General features: G+C 39.7%; 2 protein-coding genes and 2 pseudogenes across 3 annotated transcripts in view; 1 reads left to right on the top strand and 3 right to left on the bottom strand.

The window, feature by feature from the left end:
- LOC109460015 (general transcription factor II-I repeat domain-containing protein 2) overlaps window positions 1-21,262 on the bottom strand; it is a 372,825-nt gene that overhangs the window by 84,744 nt on the left and 266,819 nt on the right. The window lies entirely within an intron of this gene.
- RCC1L (RCC1 like) overlaps window positions 1-21,262 on the top strand; it is a 38,158-nt gene that overhangs the window by 4,144 nt on the left and 12,752 nt on the right. For both annotated transcript variants that reach the window (XM_074328447.2, XM_019754991.3), the window contains exons 2-7: window positions 5,714-5,843; window positions 8,177-8,305; window positions 9,184-9,250; window positions 9,849-9,900; window positions 11,541-11,625; window positions 20,060-20,241. In XM_074328447.2, the coding sequence (XP_074184548.2) occupies window positions 5,789-5,843; window positions 8,177-8,305; window positions 9,184-9,250; window positions 9,849-9,900; window positions 11,541-11,625; window positions 20,060-20,241 (570 nt within the window). In that variant the 5' untranslated portion in view covers window positions 5,714-5,788. The remainder of the gene's footprint in view (window positions 1-5,713; window positions 5,844-8,176; window positions 8,306-9,183; window positions 9,251-9,848; window positions 9,901-11,540; window positions 11,626-20,059; window positions 20,242-21,262) is intronic.
- LOC141570389 (fatty acid-binding protein 5 pseudogene) lies at window positions 3,353-4,105 on the bottom strand (annotated as a pseudogene).
- Window positions 16,527-17,517, bottom strand: LOC109459970 (large ribosomal subunit protein uL11 pseudogene; annotated as a pseudogene).

The following is a 21,262-nucleotide window of genomic DNA, read 5'->3' on the forward strand; positions in this document are numbered from 1 at the left end:
TGATTTCCACTTGAGTTTTTATTATTTCCTTTCTTCTGCTTGCTTTGGGTTTAGTTTGCTCTTCTTTTTTAGTTTCTTAAGGTAGAAGGTTAAGCTATTGTTGTGGTCTTTCTGTTTATTTAATATAGATGTTTGTAGCTGTAATTTTTCCTCCAAGCACTGTTTATCTGCAACCCATAAATTCTGATATGTTGCATTTTTGTCTCATTCACCTTAAAATAGTTTTCAATTTCTTTTTTGACCCAGGAGTTATTTAGAAGTACTTAATTTCCAAATACTTGTGGATTTCCTTAATTTCTTTATTTTATTGACTTTCAATTTAATTCTGTTGTGATTGGGGAACATACTTTATTTAATTTCAGTCCTTTTAAATGCATTGAGACTTTTTGTTATATCCTAGCATATGGTCTATCCTGGAGAATGTTCCACTTGTGCTTGAAAAGTATGTGTATTTTGCTGTTTATTTGGGTTGGTGTCAGGTTATAGGTGACAGGTCAAGTTGGTCAATAGCGTTGTTCAAGTTTTCTATATCCTTTCTGATGTTCTGCCTAATCTATCAAAAAAATTATTGAGAGTGGGATAGTGACATCTTCAACTATTGTTGACTTGTCTGTTTCTCCATTCATTTCTGTCAGCTTTTGCTTCATGTATTTTGCAACTTTGTTGCTAGGTACATATTTATTTATAGTTGTTGTATTTCTTGATGCATTGATCCCTTTATCATTATAAAATGTCTACTTTGTCTCATAACGTTTTTTTTGTTTTCAAGTCAATTTTGTGGGATATTAGTGTAGTTGTTGCAGTTCTTTTATCATTGTTGTTTGCATATTATATCTTTTCCTAATTCTCCACTTTCCACCTGTTTGTGTCTTTGAATCTAAACGTGTCACTTAACTGTATATGGTGGGATCATATTTTTTATCCATTCTACCAGTTTCTGCCTTTCAATTGGAATGTTTAATCCATTTCTATTTAATATAATTTACTGAACGTAAGATATAGTCTATCATTTTGTTATTTGTCTGTTGTCTTTTTCCTCTGCCCCACCCTTTTTGCCTTCTTTTGTGTTATATAGCTATTTCTTAGTGTACCATTTGAATTCCCTTGTTGTTTCTTTTACTATGTTTTTGAGTTTTTTTAAAGGTTGTCCTTGGAATTACATCTTATATTAAAACAATCTAGTTTGGATTAATACCAAGTTAATTTCAGTACTACATAAAAACTTTGTTTCTGTATAGCTCCATCCTTTCCCCCCTTTATTGTGCTATTGTTATAAATTACACATACGAGGTGCCATCAAACAATACAGTGGATGTTTAAATAAAAAAAATTTATTACAGTAAGAGACACATTGCCATTAATCCCCTTCAGAATACTCCCTCCCTCTTGCTTTGAACACATTTATCCCATCATTCTTGCCACTTTCTGAAGCAGTTCTGGAAGTCCTCTTTCATGAGTGTCTTTAGTTGCACTGTCATGGCTGCCTTGATGTCCTGACTTGATTCAAAACGTTTACCTTTGCCATATACCCGAAACAATGTGTGACATAGAGCATTGTCATGATGGAGGATGATTTACCACACACTTTAAAACACACCTCTCAACCGTAGCTTACACCTGACTGACTGCACTGAACAAGTTGAAACTTGTAACACACTCTTACTAAGGTTTTATGCCCTGCTTCCCATATTGAAGATCCCTGCCTTTCTGTTGGATGGCACTCGGCAGCAGCATTCACTGTATTTTGTGATCACAACAGGAAAGGCTCCATGTCACACATCGCTTCTGGTATATGGCAGTTTCTCAAATGAAAACATCACGGTGTGTCCTCATCCACCTTATTCACTGGATCTGGCACCGTATGACTTCTGGCTCTTCCCCAGAGTCAAAATGACCACAAAAGGTAAACGTTTTGAATCGATTCAGGACATGGAGGCAGCCATGACAGTGCAACTAAAGACACTCATGAAAGAGGACTCCCTGAACTGCTTCAGAAAGTGGTAAGAATGATGGGATAAGTGTGTTCGAAGCAAAGGGGGTATTTTGAGGGGGGTTAATGGCAATGTGTCTTTTACTGTAATAAATTTTTTTATTTAAACATTCACAATATTGTTTGATCATACCTTGTATATGTCTTGTATGCCCATTAATACATACGTATTTACAGTTAATTGCTGTATTCAGTTTTCTTTTAAATCAGACAAAATAGTTATAAACAAAAAATACATTTATACTGTCTTTTATTTTTTTATCCATTAAGAAAATTTATTTATTTATGTAGTGATTTACTTGTGCTCTTTCTTTATGTGGATTTGAGTTACTGTGTAGTGTCCTTTTATTTCAGCCTCAGGACTCCCTTTAGTGTTTTTTGTAGGGCAGGTCTGCTAGTGATGAATTCTGTCAGTTTTTGTATATTTGTTAATGTCTTCATTTCTTCTTTTAAAAATCTTTTTTAAAGACAGTGTTATTGAGGTATAATTCGCACACCATGCAATTTACCCATTTAAAGTGTACAGTCAATGGTTTTTGGTATATTACATTATTAGTTTTTTTAAATTGTGGTAAAAATATATAACATAAAATTTGCCATTTTAACCATTTGTAATTATAATTCATTGGCATTAATTACTTCATAGTGTTGTGCAACCATCATCACTATCTATTTCTAAACTTTTTCATCACCCTAAACAGAAACTCTGTAATTGTTGAGCAGTAACTCCCCATTTTCTCCTACTCCTAATCCCTGGTAACGGCTAATCTGTTTTTCGTCCCTGCGAATTTGCCTATTCTAGATATTTCATATAAGTGAAATCATACAATATTTGTCCTTTTGTATCTAGCTTATTTCATTTAACATAATATCTTTCAGGTTCATCTATGTTGTAGCATGTATCAAAACTTAGTTCATTTTTACAACTGAATAATATTCTAGTGTATGTATATACCATATTTTGTTTATCCGTTCACCTGTCCATGGATGCTTGTGTTTCTACCTTTTGGCTTTGTGAATAATGTTACAGGGAACATTGGTGTACAAGTATCTGTGTCTCTGTTTTCCATTCTTTAGTGTATATACCTAGAAATGGAATTGCTGGATCATATGGTAATTCTTTCTATGTTTAACCTTTTTGAGGATCTCCCAAACTGTTTTCCACAGTGGATGCAGCATTTTATATTTCCACAAGCATTGTGTGAGGATTCCAATTTCCACACATCCTCACCAGCACTTGTTTTCATTGTGTTTTTTAAACAGCTACCCTTGTTATCCTTCATTCTTTTTTTTTTTTTTTAAGCATAAACACATTTATTCACTAACCAAAGGGACGATCTTAATTAAACCAACACTTGGAAATAGTTGCATGCAAAATGTTTATGATAAAGACAACCGAATACAGAGATGGAAAAAAAAAAAAAAAAGCACGGAGAGATTTGCTCATTGAACTGAGCCTGTTTACTCGAGCAGCTAATTCCTGTCCAGAAGGATGATGGAATTTTTACTCTACTTTTTCATAGACCTGAGTACAGTTGACATTGTTCATGACGCATTCCACCATTAGTTTCCTATTTTCCACTCTTCTTGTTATTGTGCTTTCCTTGCCATCCCATTCCTGATGTTGCACCAATGCACCATTGACAAAATTGCACACAGTCTGAGTTTTTCTGCCATCAGCTGTAGTTTCTTCAAACTTCTCTCCCAGGTTGCATGAAAACTGCTCTCAGTTTTTATGGTGAGGTGTTTGCCGTCAGAGGTGATGACACAGTCTGGTTTGGCCATGGCCCCCGTTTTTCGCAGAGCCATCCCTACTCCTAATTCCTTCATGTACTCATCAAAGCCTTTGCTCTCCACTAAGTGCCATCTTCCTACCAGCTGCTGAATGGAGGCCATGGTGGGCGCGGGCGGCGTGCGGGTCGAGAGGAGCAGAGTGCGGCGTGGAGAGCTTTATCCTTCATTCTTAAGATGGTTTTACTTAATATAGATTTCTTCGTTGACAGGTTTTTCTTCTTTTTGCATTTTGACTATGTCATCCCACTATCTTCTGGCCTCCATGGTTTCTGATGAGAAATCAGTTTTAGTCTTATTGAGGATCTCCTGTATGTGATGTTACTTCTCTGATGCTGCTTTCAAGATTCTTTGTCTTTTGCTTTTGACAGTTTGATTACGGTGTATCTAGGTGTGGATGTCTTTGAGTTTATCTTTTTTGGAATTCATTTTGCTTCTTGGATGTCTGAATTCATGTTTTCATCATAGTTTAGATGTTTTGAGCCATTTTTTCTCTGTTTTCCTTCTGGGACTCCTGTTATGTAAATGTTGATACACTGTTGTGTTACAGGTCTCTGAGGCACTGTTCATTATTTTACTTTTTTTTCTGTTCTTTAGAATGAATAATTAAAAAAAAAATTTTATTGGGGAGTATTGGAGAACAGTGTGTTTCTCCAGGGCCCATCATCTCCAAGTCGTTGTCCTTCAATCTAGTTGTGGAGGGTGCAGCTGAGCTCCAAGTCCAGTTGCCGCTTTCAATCTTTAGTTGCAGAGGGCGCAGCCCACCATCCTATGTGGGAATTGAACCGGCAACCTTGTTGTTGAGAGCTCGCGCTCCAACCAAGTGAGCCGTCTAGCTGCCCCTCCACAAGCTCAGTGGCAGCTCGTTGTCTTCAATCTAGTTGAGGAGGGCGCAGCTCACTGGCCCATGTGGGAATTGAACTGGCAACCCTGTTGTTCACAGGTTGCGCTCTAACCAATTGAGCCATCTGGCTGCCCCTAGAATGAATAATTTTTACTGTTATTTCTTCAAGTTAATTGATTATTCTGCCATCTCAAATCTGCTGTTGAGCCTATATCATGATTTTTTTCCTTTTGGTTATTGTACTTTTCAACTCTGGAATTTCCAGTTAGGTTTTTAATATTTTTATTTCTCGGTTCAGCTTCCATATTTGTTGAGTCATTGTCATCATATTTTCCTTTAATTCTTTAAACACAATTTAAAAAATCCTTTGAGCAATAGTTCATTAAAGTCTGAAAAATCTAACGTCTGGGTCCCCTTCATGTCAGTTTCTTTTTCCCCTCAGTATAGGACACACTTTATTTTTTCTTTGCATGTCTTACTTTTTCTTTGAAACTGCTTTTTAATGATATATTATATGCACTCTGAAATTAGATAGCCTTTACTTATTAGCTCTCTGACTACGTTAGGCAAGTTACTTAATCACCAGGAACCTTGATTTTCTCATCTACCAAATAGTAGTACTAATAACAATAACAATAAGTGTATTACAAAGCTCTTACATTAAGTCAGATATTATTTACTGTTAGGTCTTTAGCTATTTTAACTACTTTAGTTTTCACATCAACCCAATGAGAGAGACACTTGCCTCCACTTTACAGAGAGGGAAACAGATGCAGAGAGGTTAAGTAATCTATCTTAAGTCACAGGTGGAAGGGGTAGAGCCAAGATTCAAACTCAGGCAGTCTTCAACTTAACTACTCTGTTAGTCTGTGTCTGGGTGAGTGGGGATGACGGTAATACCTAGTTCATAGGGTGATGATAAAGATTAAATGAGACAATACATATCAAACAGCACAGTAAGTGTTCAGTAAATGTTAGTTGCTATATTAATAGTATGTATTCTTGGATTGGGTAAATAACCTGTCATAAATTGCTGAAAAAACTTGATATCACATATCGGTTAATGCCCTATGGGAATTCTTTTTCAGATTTCATCAGCTGCTTGTGGCTATGGGTTCACTTTGCTGTCATCTAAAACCAAGGATGTTACGAAAGTTTGGGGTATGGGACTCAACAAAGATTCTCAGCTTGGATTTCACAGGAGCCGGAAAGATAAAAGTGAGCATTCTTATCTTAGCTTCTCTCTGCTGCGACTGGGCTGAGAAAGCTCCCTCTGGATTTTCATGAGTATGATTACATAAACCAAAACATAACAGCAAAATAGATGGAGTCTTAAAGGGATGTTGTTTGAAATCATTTGCATTAGATTGTTTTTCAGCCTCTTTGGTAATAATATTGAACCTTTGGGCAAAAAGGCATTTCCTGAGAAGTAAAGATGTTCCTTTTTGGCCCCAAGGAGATTACCTTTCTTTTCTAGCTTAGAGATAGCCTGAAATACTGTACAGTATGTAGACTATGGCCTGGGGGAAAAATTCAGTGAAATCCTTAATATGGAGGCTTTATTCCAAATTATTGTTTGAAACTTGGATTGTAAAAATGTTAGAAATGATTTATAATGACATTTTTAAAAGTAGACATTAGCTAAGCAGTACTAAGAACAATAAGAAACATTTTTTAAATTAAGGAAGAAATTAACTGGATATACTCGTACATACCAGACAGACCTTTCTTTTCATTTTTTTCCCCGTTACCACATTCATATGCAAATATTTTATTTTGATCACAGCATATATTTTGTTTTCTGCCTTTTTTCAGTTAATTTTATATCAGAGTTCTTTTATAAGTTAGTATTGAAATCTTATTAGCTGTAAGATGCCACGCCACATTGTTTTATATCTTTTATCAGGAACCATTTTAGACATACGCAGAAATGGACAGAACAGTGCGATGCATGCCATGTGCCGTCATCAGTCTCAGCAGTCATTAGCTATGCCAGCCTTGTTTTATTCATTTCCCCACCATTCCCTCACTAAATAAATTTCAAGCAAATCCTAGCATTATTGATTTCATTCACAAATGTTTCACTACATATCTAAAAAATAAGGACTCTTTAAAAAATAATAAACATAACATTGGCACACCTGAAAATAACAGAATAATCCCTGAATGTCATTAAATAGCCAGTGTTCAAACTGCCAGTTATCTCACAAATGTCATTAATTTTTAACTTTAATATTAAAAATTTATTTGAATCAAGATCCAGACATTGCAGTTGGTTGATAAGACTTTTAGAAGTCTTTTAAGTCTGTTTTAATCTTTTTTCCTTGAAATTTATTTATTAAAGAAATCGCGTGGTTTATGCTATTGAATTTTCCAGTCTGGGGTTTCCTGTCAGTTGGTAGTTGGATCTAGAGCCGTGTTCTCTTTAAATGTCATGTATTTCCTGCTTCCAGGCCCTTAGGGGTCTATGCGTATCCTAATGGGGGGTGTGAGTCAGTTTTCGGAGTTCTAAAGTACTGTATGTTTTCAACTAATAAGGCTGGAAAAGCTAACAACATTGTCCAGTTTCTTTGATTTTTGCCTAGAGGCACATCATCTTACTGTGATAAGCCAGTTATTCCATGCTGATCAAAAGCTCTGTCTGAAAATTGTGTTAGTCACTAATGAATACAAATGGGCAAATATATTATTATAACAGTAGTAATGCCATTTATCTGATAGACAAAATCTTTTTAAACATGGGGTTCAAAGGAGAAAATAGAGGGGTTATTTAGTGGGGTTTCGGTTGAGGACCAGTGCATTTGTAGATCTTTAACTCCAGCGTGCATTGTAAATATTCGAAAGCTCATCGTTGAAAACCTCCAAGAGGAGTTCTTTCCATAGATCAATCTGGCTTATTTGATTGGATTGTAAAGAACAATAAGGTTCTTCTTTAGAGTGACTTCTAAAAAACCTTTCCCCTTACTTGTTTATTTAAATGTTAAAGTTATCTTTTTTGCATAGTTCAGGATCCTAGAGGTGTAGTAGAATGTGATGAAAGCCTGCTTTCCGCCTCTGGCCTCCCAGCCACATGGCTTTTCTCCCTGAAGACAACCTGTGTCAGCAGTCTCTAGGTTACCCTTTTAGAGAGATTTAATATACATGCAAGTAAATGCGTCTACACATTCTTTTTGCCTCCTTTTCTTTCTTTTTTTTTTTGCCTCCTTTTAATACAACAGTATTTGCTCTTTTTCACTTGAGAAGTTTTAGTGGGTATTGCAGGAAGAAAATGCTTTTACTTTCTGAAAAAATTCAAATGGCATTAAATGATACGTGAAGAGATTTTTGAAATAAGACTGTTTGCTTTTCAGTAACCCAATGTGAATGGAGGCAGTGTGGTGCAGTGGTGGGAGTTAGAGACAGGGGTTCTAGTCCTTGCTCTGTCACTAGCCTCTGTGCCTGAGTAAGTCATTCCGATCTCTGTAAAAATGTGGGGATCAAACAGTATGAGTTCTAATGTTAGAAGTGCTATGACTCTCAGTCGCTGTAATGACTGGTGGTTTTTGTTTCAGCAAAGGGATACGAGTATGTTTTGGAGCCCTCACCAGTTCCACTGCCTCTGGACAGACCTCAGGAGACACACGTGCTACAGGTCTCCTGTGGCAGAGCCCACTCTCTGGTCCTCACAGACAGCGAAGGAGGTGAATTGACCTGCTCAAGACTGATGGAGGAGTGAGGAAACCACTTTCTTGGTGTTGATCCTGAAGTAGCTCAGCTGTTGGAGCCTCATCTAATTAGTGAGGCTGTTGGCATTTCCTGAGCCAATCAGTAGGGTGGCTTGGGAGAGCTGTATTGAGCAGAGCTTGCTAAATCTTTTATGCTTCTGCTCTCTGTGGTTCTTGGAGAGTCTCAAGTACCTGTAAATCTGACAGTGCACACCAGGTAGCCTTCTCAAGGCCTCCCACTGCCTTTGCGTGAAGTCACCGAGCTGGGTGGCACATGCAGATGGCTTTTTCTGTTGTCCTGAAAGAAGCCTGTTGGCTAACATTTCGTCCAAGTACTGGGGTGGGGGGAGAGGGGAGATTTCAGAGTCCAAGCTACTGGGTAACCCTGAAGCTCTCCAGAAGAGCGGTTGTTTCTAGGGAAAGGCCAACTTGACTAAATTTTTCAAATATTTTCTGACTAAGCGTGCTTTGCAGGAAAAGGTGACGGTGGTGTTTAGCAACTCTCTCAAGAGGGCTTTTGCATTGAGGGCAACCTAGTGACAGGTTCAGGAAATGGGGCCTTTCACAGGAGGTGCCTGCCTTGTGTAAGGTGGAATTCCTGAGAAGTGGGACTAGGGGCAGGGTGGGCGGGAGCAGAAGGAACAGTACAGGTGACCCAGGCCCTGTGGCCGGCCTGGACCCCAGTGTCCCTGTGGCTCTGCCTGCACAGGCTGGGAATGTTGGAGAAGGACACCAAGGGGCAGCGAGGGTGGGCGGTTGGCCCACGACCACTTTTGAGACCCCTCTTCCAGTCCTGACATTCTAGGCCTTCATGAACCTGAAGAACTGATTTAACTGGGAGTGTTATTTTTCAGTCTTCAGCATGGGAAACAATTCTTATGGGCAATGTGGAAGAAAGGTGGTCGAAAATGAAATTTACAGGTGAGTTCCCGAAGGGATGACCCTTTCCCCCAGTTATGTTAAGCATGAACCATGTCTTGAGTGATTACTATGTGACAGACCCACAGAGCAGGAAGCAGGTTCCTCGTGTGTGAGGGGAGCAGTGAAAACTCACCGGAAACTGAGGAGAGGATGTTGCAAGCTGAGCTGCATGATTTAAGCTGGTGGGAGGGGAGGGCGCTCGAGCATTGATTGTAATGTATAGGACTTCTTTGGATTGGTTTTGTATTTTTAACCAAATTGATTAACTTGAAAAATTCCTCTCATTCATGGTCATTCAGTCTTAAAAAAAACAAATTCCCTCTAATTCCTTGTATGATGTTGGTGGTTATAAATACCAGTCTCAACTCTGGCAGCACATGAAAATCACCAAAGGATTTTGTTTGTTTTGTTTTACTTTCATGCCTAGGCCTACCTCTACCTTATATTTGACCTTGAGAAGAGTTTCCCTAATAGTTACTGTGTGTGTGTGTGTGTGTGTGGGGGGGCCACCAGTCAGTGGTGCTGGGAGGGGACAGAAACCCACAGTGCTTACCATGACCATGCCTCTTGCTTCTCCCCAAATTGTTCCCGGCCATAGTGAAAGTCACAAAGTCCACAGAATGCAGGACTTCGATGGACAGGTGGTCCAGGTAAGAGGCGTGGGCTCATCCTGGCCCCTGAGGCGCTTTTGAAAGGGTGAGATTTGGGTGGAGTGATGGCAAATTTGGTAGGCAGATTTTCTGAATTAATAAGTTATTTTAGTGAAAATTATTGCCTGTCTACTGGAGGCCAGGATTTGCAGTAGATCATGAGGGTACAAAGTTTAATAAGGTTTGGGGGATAACACGCTAGTGGGTGAGACAAGTTAAAAAAAACAACTAGCTACATCAGAGTGTATCACAGCACTGTGGATGTTCCGGCTGGCTTTACCGTGTTTATCGTTTTATTCCCATCCCCGGTGTGGTGCCTGGCACATAGTAGGTGCTTGTAATAACTACATAGTGGAATGGAAGGGAGAGAAGGCATCATGGAAGAGGTGGCAGAGGAATTGGTTAGATGGGCGGGATGGATGGTAGGAAAATGTTTGTGGGAGAGGGGAGGGAGTAGCAGGGGGCTTTACCTGCTGAGAACATGCAGTGTGGCTGCAGTTTCGTGTGCTTCTGGGGGAGCAGTAGGGGATAGGCTAGGAGAAGGTTCGGAGTGAACAATGCAGGACCTTGACTGCCTTGCTCAGGAGTATAGACTTCATCCTCTTGACAGTTAGGGGCTGTCAAAGGTTCTAAGCAGGAGGAGTGACAGCCAAATTATGATCTGTTTAGAAATATAACTTTGGCCATGGTATGGAGTAGAATTGGGGGAAGAAGTGGTGACAGCTGCCTGGGAAGCCATGGAGAGGAGGGACAGCTGAGGAGAATGTAAGGAGAATTGACTGGATTTAGGGCTCGATTGGACAGGCGGGGAGTGAGCTAGAGGGAGTCGAGTGTGACTCCGTAGGCCAGTGAGTGGCTGCTGGTGTTCTTGACCTAGATGGCAGTGGGCTGGAGGGGGACAGGTGCGGGTCGGCTGGGAGGGGGCGCTGGGAGGAGCAGGAGTGCATCTGCAGTAGAGCAGTGCTTCCTGCACAGACGTCCAAGTCACAGGGATGTGAGTTCAAGTCCCTGCTTCTCCGCATGTTAACTGGCTGACTGGGCAAGTTATCAACCTTCTCTGAGACTCAGTTTCTCACTGGGTGGTCTTGGTGATTGACTTAGCACAGTGCCTGGCATAATAGCTGTTCAGTAAAGGGTGCTTCTCATTGGGAAAATAGGTCTGGAACTCAGAAGAGTTGTTGGGACTGGAGCTAACAGAGTGGAGGTGACAGCAGGTGCAGTCTCCAGGGAAGTGTGAAGAGAGAAGAGGGCAAAAGATAGAACCTTGGAGGATTCCAACACTGAAGGGTAGGAAGAAGAGGCTGGGCAAGCGACAAAGATTGGATGCTGTTAGGCGGAAGAGAGGAATGGCAAAGAGAAAGGCTTTTGGAGGAGGGAGTGGTTCCTCAGGTGTGGAGAGGACGGAGGGGCTCCTGGGTTTGCGCCTTAGGACACCTGGCACTGTGCTTTAGCAGGAGCAGTTTCAGCGGAGTGGGAGACTAAAGCTAGGCTGTGGTGTGGAGAGAGTGAGGTGATGCAGGTGGGGCCCGCTGGGTGCCCAGGCGCCGGAGGGAATGGATGCTGCCAGGCTCGGGGGCTAGCGACTGGGACCCTGGGCTTCCAAGGGCTTCTCACCAACCTCACCTTTGTCTGTCCGGCAGGTCGCCTGTGGTCAGGACCACAGTCTGTTCCTCACGGATAAAGGAGAAGTCTATTCTTGTGGATGGGGCGCGGATGGGCAAACAGGTAGTGTACCTCCCCCCCTGGAGTAGTGCCGTTCGGTGGTGTCCCGCAGGGCTCTCATGGGCGCGTCCCCGCCTTCCTTCATCTGACTCTCACCTCTCTTATCGCTTCCTGGGGAGCACTGTTCTGTCTGTCCTGCCCTGTTCCCCTCACCCCTTACCCCTGGTGCCCATTGAAATGAATCGATAAAAGATTAGAGCCATCCGTCAACAAAGGAGTTCTGAACCTTTTAAAGAAGAAACGTGCTCGATTTTCACTGGTTTGAGAAGAATATCATTAACGGTGGGAGGAGTGAAGGATAAGCTTGATCAACCTTGTGTATTTAATCGTTTGATATTTGTGTGAAGGGGGGGCCTTTAAATTCAACATTTAAATCTTGCATAAATCCTCAGTAATCCTACCACCCCACCAAATTGTCTTCGTTCATTCTCTCATGTTTTCTTCCAGTCCTTGTTCATACGTGTACGTCTTTTAAATTGTAATACTAGCATAAGTGTGATTTAATATGCTTGTTTTATCATTTAAATTTACATTAAACATTTTTCCACATCAGTACAATTTTCACAGTTACGGTTTTTAATAGTTGTATGATATAGCATGAAACTAATTTACTACAAGTTAAATTAATCATTTAATCAGTTGATCATTTAATCAAACAATTCCTTAATCATTACTCTGTTGTCAGGAGGCATACTTTTTTGGGGATGGATGGGCAGTAGCCATTGGAGATTTTGTGCCGTCATGTATACATACGTAGCTTTTTCTTTCATTTGGATTTTGCCCTAGGATAAATTCTCAGGAGTGGTGAAGACTTCGAATATTTTTGTTTTCAGAATGTATTATTAAATTGCTTCCCCAAAGTTTTACCAATTTATACTGCCATGAGCAATGTCCAGAAGGACCACTTTCATCACAGGCTCTCTGGCAGTGAGAATTGTCCAGTTAAGTGTGCTCATTTAATTATTATGCTAGTTTTCTAAAGGTACATTTCTTTGGTAACTGTAAAGTTGAAGCATCTCTTTATTTTTAAAATCTTGTGTGGGTCATTTTTAAAACGCATATTTTTATAAACATAATGAAATTGTTCATACATTTTGACAGCATAGACAGAAATGAGGTGAAGTGTAAAAGCCCCACTTTCTGGAGATAACCATGGCTAACGGTTTCCTGGTGCCATTCCGGAAACTTGCTGTCACATGCCACACCTCCTCCGGCCTCACTGCCTTGCTCGCCTGGCTGAGTCCAGCCACATGGGCCCCTACAGTCAGTTTCCGGAGCTGCCCTCCTCTTTGCTGCCATAGGGCCTTTGCACATGCCATTCCCTGAGCCTGGGATGCTCTTTTTTGCTCTCCTTTTCATCCTGTAGGCATTAGTGTGGGTGTCTTCAGTGAAGGCTTTTGTGACCATTCTTTCTTACAGGTTGTTCTCCTTCTGCCTTGTACTTTGTATCTGAGCATCCCATTTCTTTCTTTCCTAAACCTTCAACATTTTGAATTACTTTTTAAAAATCTTTTTTTAATTTATAGTATTATAGTATATACAAAAGATGATGTGTAGATAGTACTCTCCAAATTGGCCCACAGATTCAGTGCAATCCCTATCAAAATTCCAGCTGCCTTACTTGCAGAAATGGACAAACTGATGCTAAAATTCATATAGAATTACCAGGGACCACAAATACCCCCAAAAAATTGCAGAATAAAGGAATCACACTGATTTCAAAATTTACTACAAAGCTACAGTAGTAATCAAAACAGTGTGGTACTGGCGTAAGAATAGGCATAGATCAATAGAATAGAATTGAGCGTTCAGAAGTAAACCCATATGTCTGTGCTCTGTTATTTCTGGGACAGAAGTGCTAAGACCATTTAATTGGGGAAGAAATAGTCTTTTCAACAAATGTTGCTGGCACAACAAATCTATGTGCAAAAGAATCAATGTGAATTTCTGTTACACATAAAAATTAATTCAAAATGGATCAGAGCTGTAAATGTAAGTGCTAAAACTATAAAACTTAGAAAAAAGCATAGGTGTAAATCTTTGTGACCTTGGATTAGGCAGCAATTTCTTAAATATGACACCCAAATCACAAGCAAAAGAAGAAAAGATAGATAAATTGACCTTTATGAATTTAAAAACTTTTGTGCATCAAAAGACACTATGGGGCCGGCCCTGGCGCTCAGGCGGTTGGAGCTCCATGCTCCTAACTCCGAAGGCTGCCGGTTCGATTCCCACATGGGCCAGTGGGCTCTCAACCACAAGTTTGCCAGTTCAGTTCCTCAACTGCTCCAAGGGATGGTGGGCTCTGCCCCCTGCAACTAAGATTGAACACGGCACCTTGAGCTGAGCTGCCGCTGAGCTTCCAGATGGCTCAGTTGGTTGGAGCGCGTCCTCTTAACAACAAGGTTGCCAGTTCGACTCCCGCAAGGGATGGTGGTCTGTGCCCCCTGCAACTAGAAATGGCAACTGGACCTGGAGCTGAGCTGCGCCCTCCACAACTAAGACTGAAAGGACAACAACTTGAAGCTGAACGGCACCCTCCACAACTAAGATTGAAGGGACAACAACTTGACTTGGAAAAAAGTCCTGGAAGTACACACTGTTCCCCAATAAAGTCCTGTTCCCCTTCCCCAATAAAATCTAAACAAAAAAGGAAGTCAAGTTTCTATTAAAAACAAAACAAAACACTATGAATAGAGTGAAAAGACAACACACAGAATGGGACAAAATATTTGTAAATCATGTATTTGATAAGGGTCTAATATCCAGATAAGGATACTGGATAAGCGTCTGTGTATCCAGAATACATAAAGAACTCTTACAACTTAGTAACAAGACAAACAACAATAACAACATAAACAACCCAATTAAAAAATGAGCAAAAGTTTTGTGTAGGTCTTTCTTCAAAGAAGACATACATATGGCCAATAACCACATGGAAAGATAACACAAATAATTAGTCATTAGGGAAATGCAAATCAAAACCACGATGAGATACTACCTCATATCCATTAAAATAGTTACCATCAAAAGAACCCCCAGGAAATAACAAATGTTGGTGAAGATGTGGAGAAATTGGACCCTTCATTGCTGATGGGAATGTAAAATGGTGCAACTGCTGTGCGAAAGTTTGACCATTTCTGAAAAAGTTAAATGTAGAATTACCATATAGCCCAGCAATTCCACTCCAGGTATGTACCCAAGATAAAGGAAAACATTTGTCCATGCAAAAACTTGTGCACAAATGTTCATAGCATTCTTCATAATAGCCAAGTAGAAACAACCCAGACATCCATCAACTGATAAATGGATAAACAAAATACAGTATATACGTGCAATGGAATATTATTCAACCATAAAAAGGAATGTAGTCTTGATACATATTATGACATGGATGAACCTTGAAAACCTTATGTTCAGTGAAAGAAGGCAGACACAAAAGGACACCTATTGTGGAATTCCATTTATACGAAATGTCCAGAATAAAATACGTAGAGACAGAAAGTAGATTAGTGGTTGCCAGGGCTGGGGGTGAGGTGGGAAATGGGGAATGACTGCAAATGGACATGGATTTCTTTCTGGGTGATGCAAATGTTCTTAAATTAGTTAGTGGTGATAATTGCACATCATCATCATGAATATACTAAAAATCACGGAATCGTCAACTTTAAAATGGTTAAAATGGAGACATTGTTATGTGAATTTTATCTCAAAAATGATATGTGACATAAATGTAAATTACAAAACTTAATTAATGATAATAAAATCAACAACTTGTGAAACTATTACCCAATTTAAGACCTAGAACGTGCTCAATGTGTCATATTCTACCAGTGTGCCACTCTCCTGTTTCATATACTTGTATTCCCCCACTAGGGGGATCCACCATTCTAAATTTTATTTCTATTATTCCTTTGAAGGGACAAAAAAATGTATACACAGACACACACACGCCTAAATAATGTATTGACTAATTTTGCTTATTTTAGGGGTCATACTGTATATATCTTCTGTAACTTGGTTTTAACTCAACACTATGTTTCTTAAGATTCAGCTATGTTATAAATATCTGTGGTTCATTCCTTTTTTTTCCTCCTTACAGGTGGGGAGGTCAATTCTAGCCTGTAACTTGTTTTTAGTTATTCTTCAATTTTTAAAAATTGTGGTTAAATACACATAACAAAATTTACCATTTTAAAATTATTTTTCAAAATACAGTTCATTGGTATTAAGTCCATCCACATTGCTGTGTAATTATCACCACCATCCATCTCCAGAACTCTTTCATCTTGCAAAACTGAAACTTTATACCCATTAAACAGTTAACTCCCATCCTCCCTCTCCCCAGCCTCTGGCAACTGTGATTCTACTTTCTGCCTCTATGAATTTGACAACGATAGGTGCCTCATCATATAAGAGAATCATACAATATTTATCTTTCGGTGACTAGCTTGATTCACTTAGCATAATGTCATCAAAGTTCATCCGTGTTGTAGCGTCTGTCAGAATTTCCTTCCTTTTTAAGCTGAGTGATAGTCCCTTGTATGTATACACCACATTTTGCTTGTCCATCCATCCATTGATGAATGCTTGGGTTGCTTCTACTGTTGGAGTAATGCTGCTATGAACATGAGTGTACAAATATCTCTCTGAGACCTGCTTTTCATTCTTTTGGGTATAAACCTGGAAGTGGAATTCCTGAATCATAAGGTAGTTCTATTTTTAAAATTTTAAGGAACTGCCATACTGTTTTTCATAGCAACTGCACAATTTTACATTTCTACCAGCAACGTATGAAGTTGTAATTTCTCTACATCCTAGCTAACACTTGTTATTTTCTGGGTTTTTTTTTTTTTTTTTTGGTTGCCAAATGATCTTTCATTGAAATATTTTCCTTTGTAGTCTTAACTAGCTGGGCCTTCCACTGCACCACGGTTGATGTCATCTATGATGTCATGAGGGTGGCGGCCATCAGCATTGCATCCCACAGACTGGGCAGTCCCCGAGATCTCTTTAGTGGTTCCATAGAGTTCTCTAGCTAAAGATCCGTGCCATATCTGTCGGGCAATGTTGACAATCTCATCAAAAGTGGTGTTTCCACTGTGCTTAATGTTGTTTTGCTTCTTCCTGTCTCTCAGCAGTTCTCTGAGGGTTTTGATGATCAGGGCAGAGGCAGAAGGTACCACCTCAATCTGGGCCTGTCTGTCCTGCGTGGTCAGTTTCACTGTCATCCTCAGACCCTTCCAATCACCAGTTGCTTTAGCGATGTCATCACCAGCCGTTTTTGGAGACAGACCCTGGGGGCCGATCTTGGGGGCCAGGGCAGATGAGGCACTGACTTCCCCACCAATGCACCTCAGGTTTACGACTTTGATCTCATTGGGTCGAACTTCAGTGGCCTGGTGGAGGCAGCGGGTGTCGGATGGACCCGGATTCCGGACGATCAAGAAAGCTGCACCTTGGCCGCCTCCGAAAAAGCCAAAACTGTTTTGCGTTTCTTTTTTTTTTTAAATAGTATCCATCCTATTGGGTGTGAAGTGGTATCTCATTTGTGATTTGCATTTCCTTAATGTGCTTGTTGGTCATTTTTATATCTTCTTTGGAGAAATATCTGTTCAAGTCCTTTGCCCACTTTTTAATTGGGTTGTTTGATTCTGTTGTGGTTGTTGAGTTCTCTGTATATTCTGAATGTTAATCTCTTATCAGGTATTTGATTTAAAAGTATTTTCTCCCATTCTGTGGGTTGCCTTTTTATTATGTTCATAGTGTCTTTTCATGCACAACAAGTTTTTAATTTTCATTAGTCAAATTTGTCTATTTTTTCTTAAAGTTTTTTTTCCAGTTTTATTAAATAAATTGGCATACGTCACTGTATAAGTTGAAGGTGTATACCATGATGGCCTGATTTACATGTATTGTGAAATAATTACCACAATAGGTTTAATTAACATCCATCATCTCATACAGATACAATAAAAATAAAAGAAAAAAAGTTTTTCTCCTTGTGATGAAAGGTCTTAGGATCTACTCTCTTAACAACTTATTTTTTTCTTTTATTGCTTGTGTCTTTGGGGTTATAACTAGGATATCATTGCCAAATCCAATGTCGTGATGCTTTTGCCTTATGTTTTATTCCAAGAGTTTTATACTTTTAGCTCTACGTCTAGGTCTTTTGATCCATTTTCAGTTGATTTTTGTATATGGTGTTAGCTCGGAGTCCAACTTTATTCTTTTACATGTGGATACCCAGCTTTCCCAGCACCATTTGTTGAAAAAAACTGTCCTTTTTCCCATTGAATGGTCCAAAATCATCTGGCCATGTAAACAAGGGTTTATTGCTGGGCTCCCTGTTCTACTCCATTGGTCTGAATGTCTGTCTTATGCCAGGGCCACACTGTTTTGGTTACTGTAGCTTTGTAGTAAGTTGAGATCACTAAGTGTGAATCCTCCAACTTTTGGTCCTTTTCAAGATCAGTTAGCTGTTTGGGGCCCTTTAAGATTTTAGGTGAATTTTAGGATGGGTTTTTCTATTTCTGCAAAAAACATTGTTGGGATTTTAATAGGGATTACATTAAGTCTGCATATCACATTGGATAATAGTGACATCTTAACAATATTATGTCTTCCAGTCCATGAACATAAGATGTCTTTCCATCTATTTATATCTTCTTTAATTTCTTTCAGCAATATTATTATATTGCTGAAAGAAATTGTACAAGTTTTTTATCTCTGGTTATGATGATTCTAAATATTTTATTCTTGATGCTACTGTAAACAGAATTAATTTCTTAATTTCATTTTTTGGATTATTCAATGGTTAGTGTATAGAAATACAATTGATTTCTGTGTGTTGATTTGTATCCTGTTTCTTTGATGAAAGTAGTTCATTTTTATAGCTGAATGATAGTCAACCATGCAGCACACTTGAATTTATTCATTTTCCTGTTGATAGATGTGTATGGTTTACAGCTGTTTGTCATAGAATAAGCAGTGCTTCTGTGACCATCTGTATGTGTCATGTACACATGCCCAAGAGTTCTAGAAGCTCTAGTGAAGATTCTGTGAGTGGAAGTGCTGGGTTATAGGATATGCACGTGTAGTCCAGTGATTGTTTTCCAGAATCTTTATAACAAGTAACCCCCACAACAGCAGGATGTTCCACAGCCTGGGCAAATCTTGGTGTTGTCCACCCCAGAGTTTTTGCCTGTCTGGTGGATGTGAAATAGTGTGTCACTGAGGCTTGAAGTTGCATTTTCCTAGTTATTATTGCGAGTGATGCTCTTTTCATGTGTTATTGACCAGTCTTGTTTTTTATTCTCTGAAATGTATGTTGTGTCTTTGACCATTTTTGTTGACTCACTGGTCTTTTTCTTACTGATTTTTAGGGATTCTTTATATTTTTAGGGTATGTGAATTCTTTATCAGTTACAGTCTTGTGCATATCTTCTCCCAGATTGTGGTTTGTCTTTTTGTTCATTCATTTGAGTTTTTAACTTGAACTGTATTTTTTTCATTTCTAATTGCTTCCTTTTTAGATTTACCTGGCCTTTTTTGATTATCTCTTGTTCCTGCTTTTATTTCTTTGAACATTGCACACAGAGCTATTTTTTGTTTTGTGTATCATAATTGCGGTATCTGAAGTCTGGAGGATTAAATCAGTTATCTGCTGGTTCTCTTTACCCTCACTCATAGTGGCATCTTTCCTTATGAGTTTAGTAATTTTTGATTGCGATTTCATATTTTATTGAATTTAATCTGTGGAAACTCTAAGGGCCTGGGTTGGAGATGCTTTCCTCCAGAGAGGATTTGGATTTGCTTTTGCCTGTTGCCAAGGGGTGCTGCCAGTCTGACACTGCTCTGAGCCCCTGTGAGGAAGCTGGTTTGAGGAGGTGTCTGTGGTTCAGGCTCTGCCTCAGGATGCTGCCCGGGGTTACCGTCCCTCACAGTGCTGATAAGGACACTGTCCTTCAGGCAAGCCCTGTCTTTTCCTCTGTGTGCTGTCGACCGTGCCAGTTTGCCTGTTTCTGTTTACTGTGTTTTTGGCGGGTGGGGTATGGGGGTTTGGGTGGGATGGGCTTTTAGAGATTGCCTTTATTTTCGAACAAGCCCAACAGTGAATTAATAATTGCTTGTTGTGATATATGCAAGGTCTAATAGGTTCATTGTGTAGTGGTATTTCATCTTGAGAAATTGTCTAACTTGAATCAGGCCTAGAAAATTCCAAGGGTTTTTAAATGATCTAATTAACAATGATGTCTTTTTCCTCCTCTGAGAGAATGTGGAGAAGGAAGTTGTATATATGTGAGGAACAGGTTAGGATTTCTGAATTGATATTTATTTATAAAGGGCTTAAAACTGTGTTTGGCATATAGTAAGTCTATATTAAGTGTTTGTTAAGAGAATAGATCATTAAACACAAGTATTTATGTTATGCCAGGTCTGGGTCACTACAATATCACCAGCGTACCCACCAGGCTGGGTGGAGACCTCGCCGGCGTGAGTGTTGTCCAGGTGGCCACCTACGGTGATTGCTGCCTGGCTGTGTCTGCTGACGGAGGCCTCTTTGGCTGGGGCAACTCCGAGTACCTGCAGCTGGCCTCTGTCACTGACTCCACACAGGTATGAGGTCACTAACAGCATGGTGCTGGGAGGTTTGCAAATATCAAGGCCATTTGTAAGAGGTTTTTCACCAACGTGTGATGTACAAAGTGCTGAGATGTTAAGGCCTAAACCAATTGTAATCTGCCTCTTCAAGGTTCCGAGTTCTTGGCAATCTCATTGGGGCCTGGAAAGAAAGCTTAGGTTCAACAGCCATCATGATCAATACTTCAGTGAAATAGCCCTGGTTTAAAGCATTATTTTAGGTATGTCTGGGTGCCCTCTCTTCTTCTCACAGGGCTGTGAGGCTGTGTACCGGGGTTTCTGTGACGTCACCGTGTGCTCTTTGTTGCAGTATGACACCTAGGCCCCAAAGCACACAAATCCTGAGTGCAGCTCGGTGACGACACCTGGGCGACCCATCACAGGGGAAGCAGTAGAAGCCCTGCCTGTAGCCTCTCCTTACTACCACCCCTCCTTTTCACCGAAGTGAGTCAGTGCACTACTGTAGAATGTTAAACGTTTTATTAAAGAAAACTTCAAATATAAACAAAAAGTAGAGCTCATTGCGTAATTAATTTCTATGTACTCGTCACCCACGTTCAACAACGATCAACTAATGGCCCATTTTAAAATACAGAGATATAACTCATGATTTTTAGGTGTGTAAGTTAGTGGTGTTTAGTATGGTCACAAGGCTGTGCAACCATCACCACTATCTAATTCCAGACATTTTTATCCCTGCCCTCCCCTCCTTAAAAAACCCATACTCACTCATGGCCAGGCTTGTTGCATCTATAATTCCGTCTACTTCTCTGCCTTGGATTATTTTGAAGCAAATGCTAGATACCAACTTTCATCTATAAAAGTTACAGTATGTATCTCTGAAAGTAATGACTATTTAAAAAACATACTACATTCCTTAATATCATAAAACTTCTGACAAATACAGAAGGGTTTTAAATATATATTAATGAGAGTTGGGGAGCTGGGTGGGAAGGATAAAGGGATTAAGAAGTAAAAATTGATACAAAATAGTCAT

Source organism: Rhinolophus sinicus, chromosome 3 (genome assembly GCF_057876585.1).
Source record: "Rhinolophus sinicus isolate RSI-liver-muscle chromosome 3, RSI-T2T, whole genome shotgun sequence".
Lineage (NCBI taxonomy): Eukaryota > Metazoa > Chordata > Mammalia > Chiroptera > Rhinolophidae > Rhinolophus > Rhinolophus sinicus.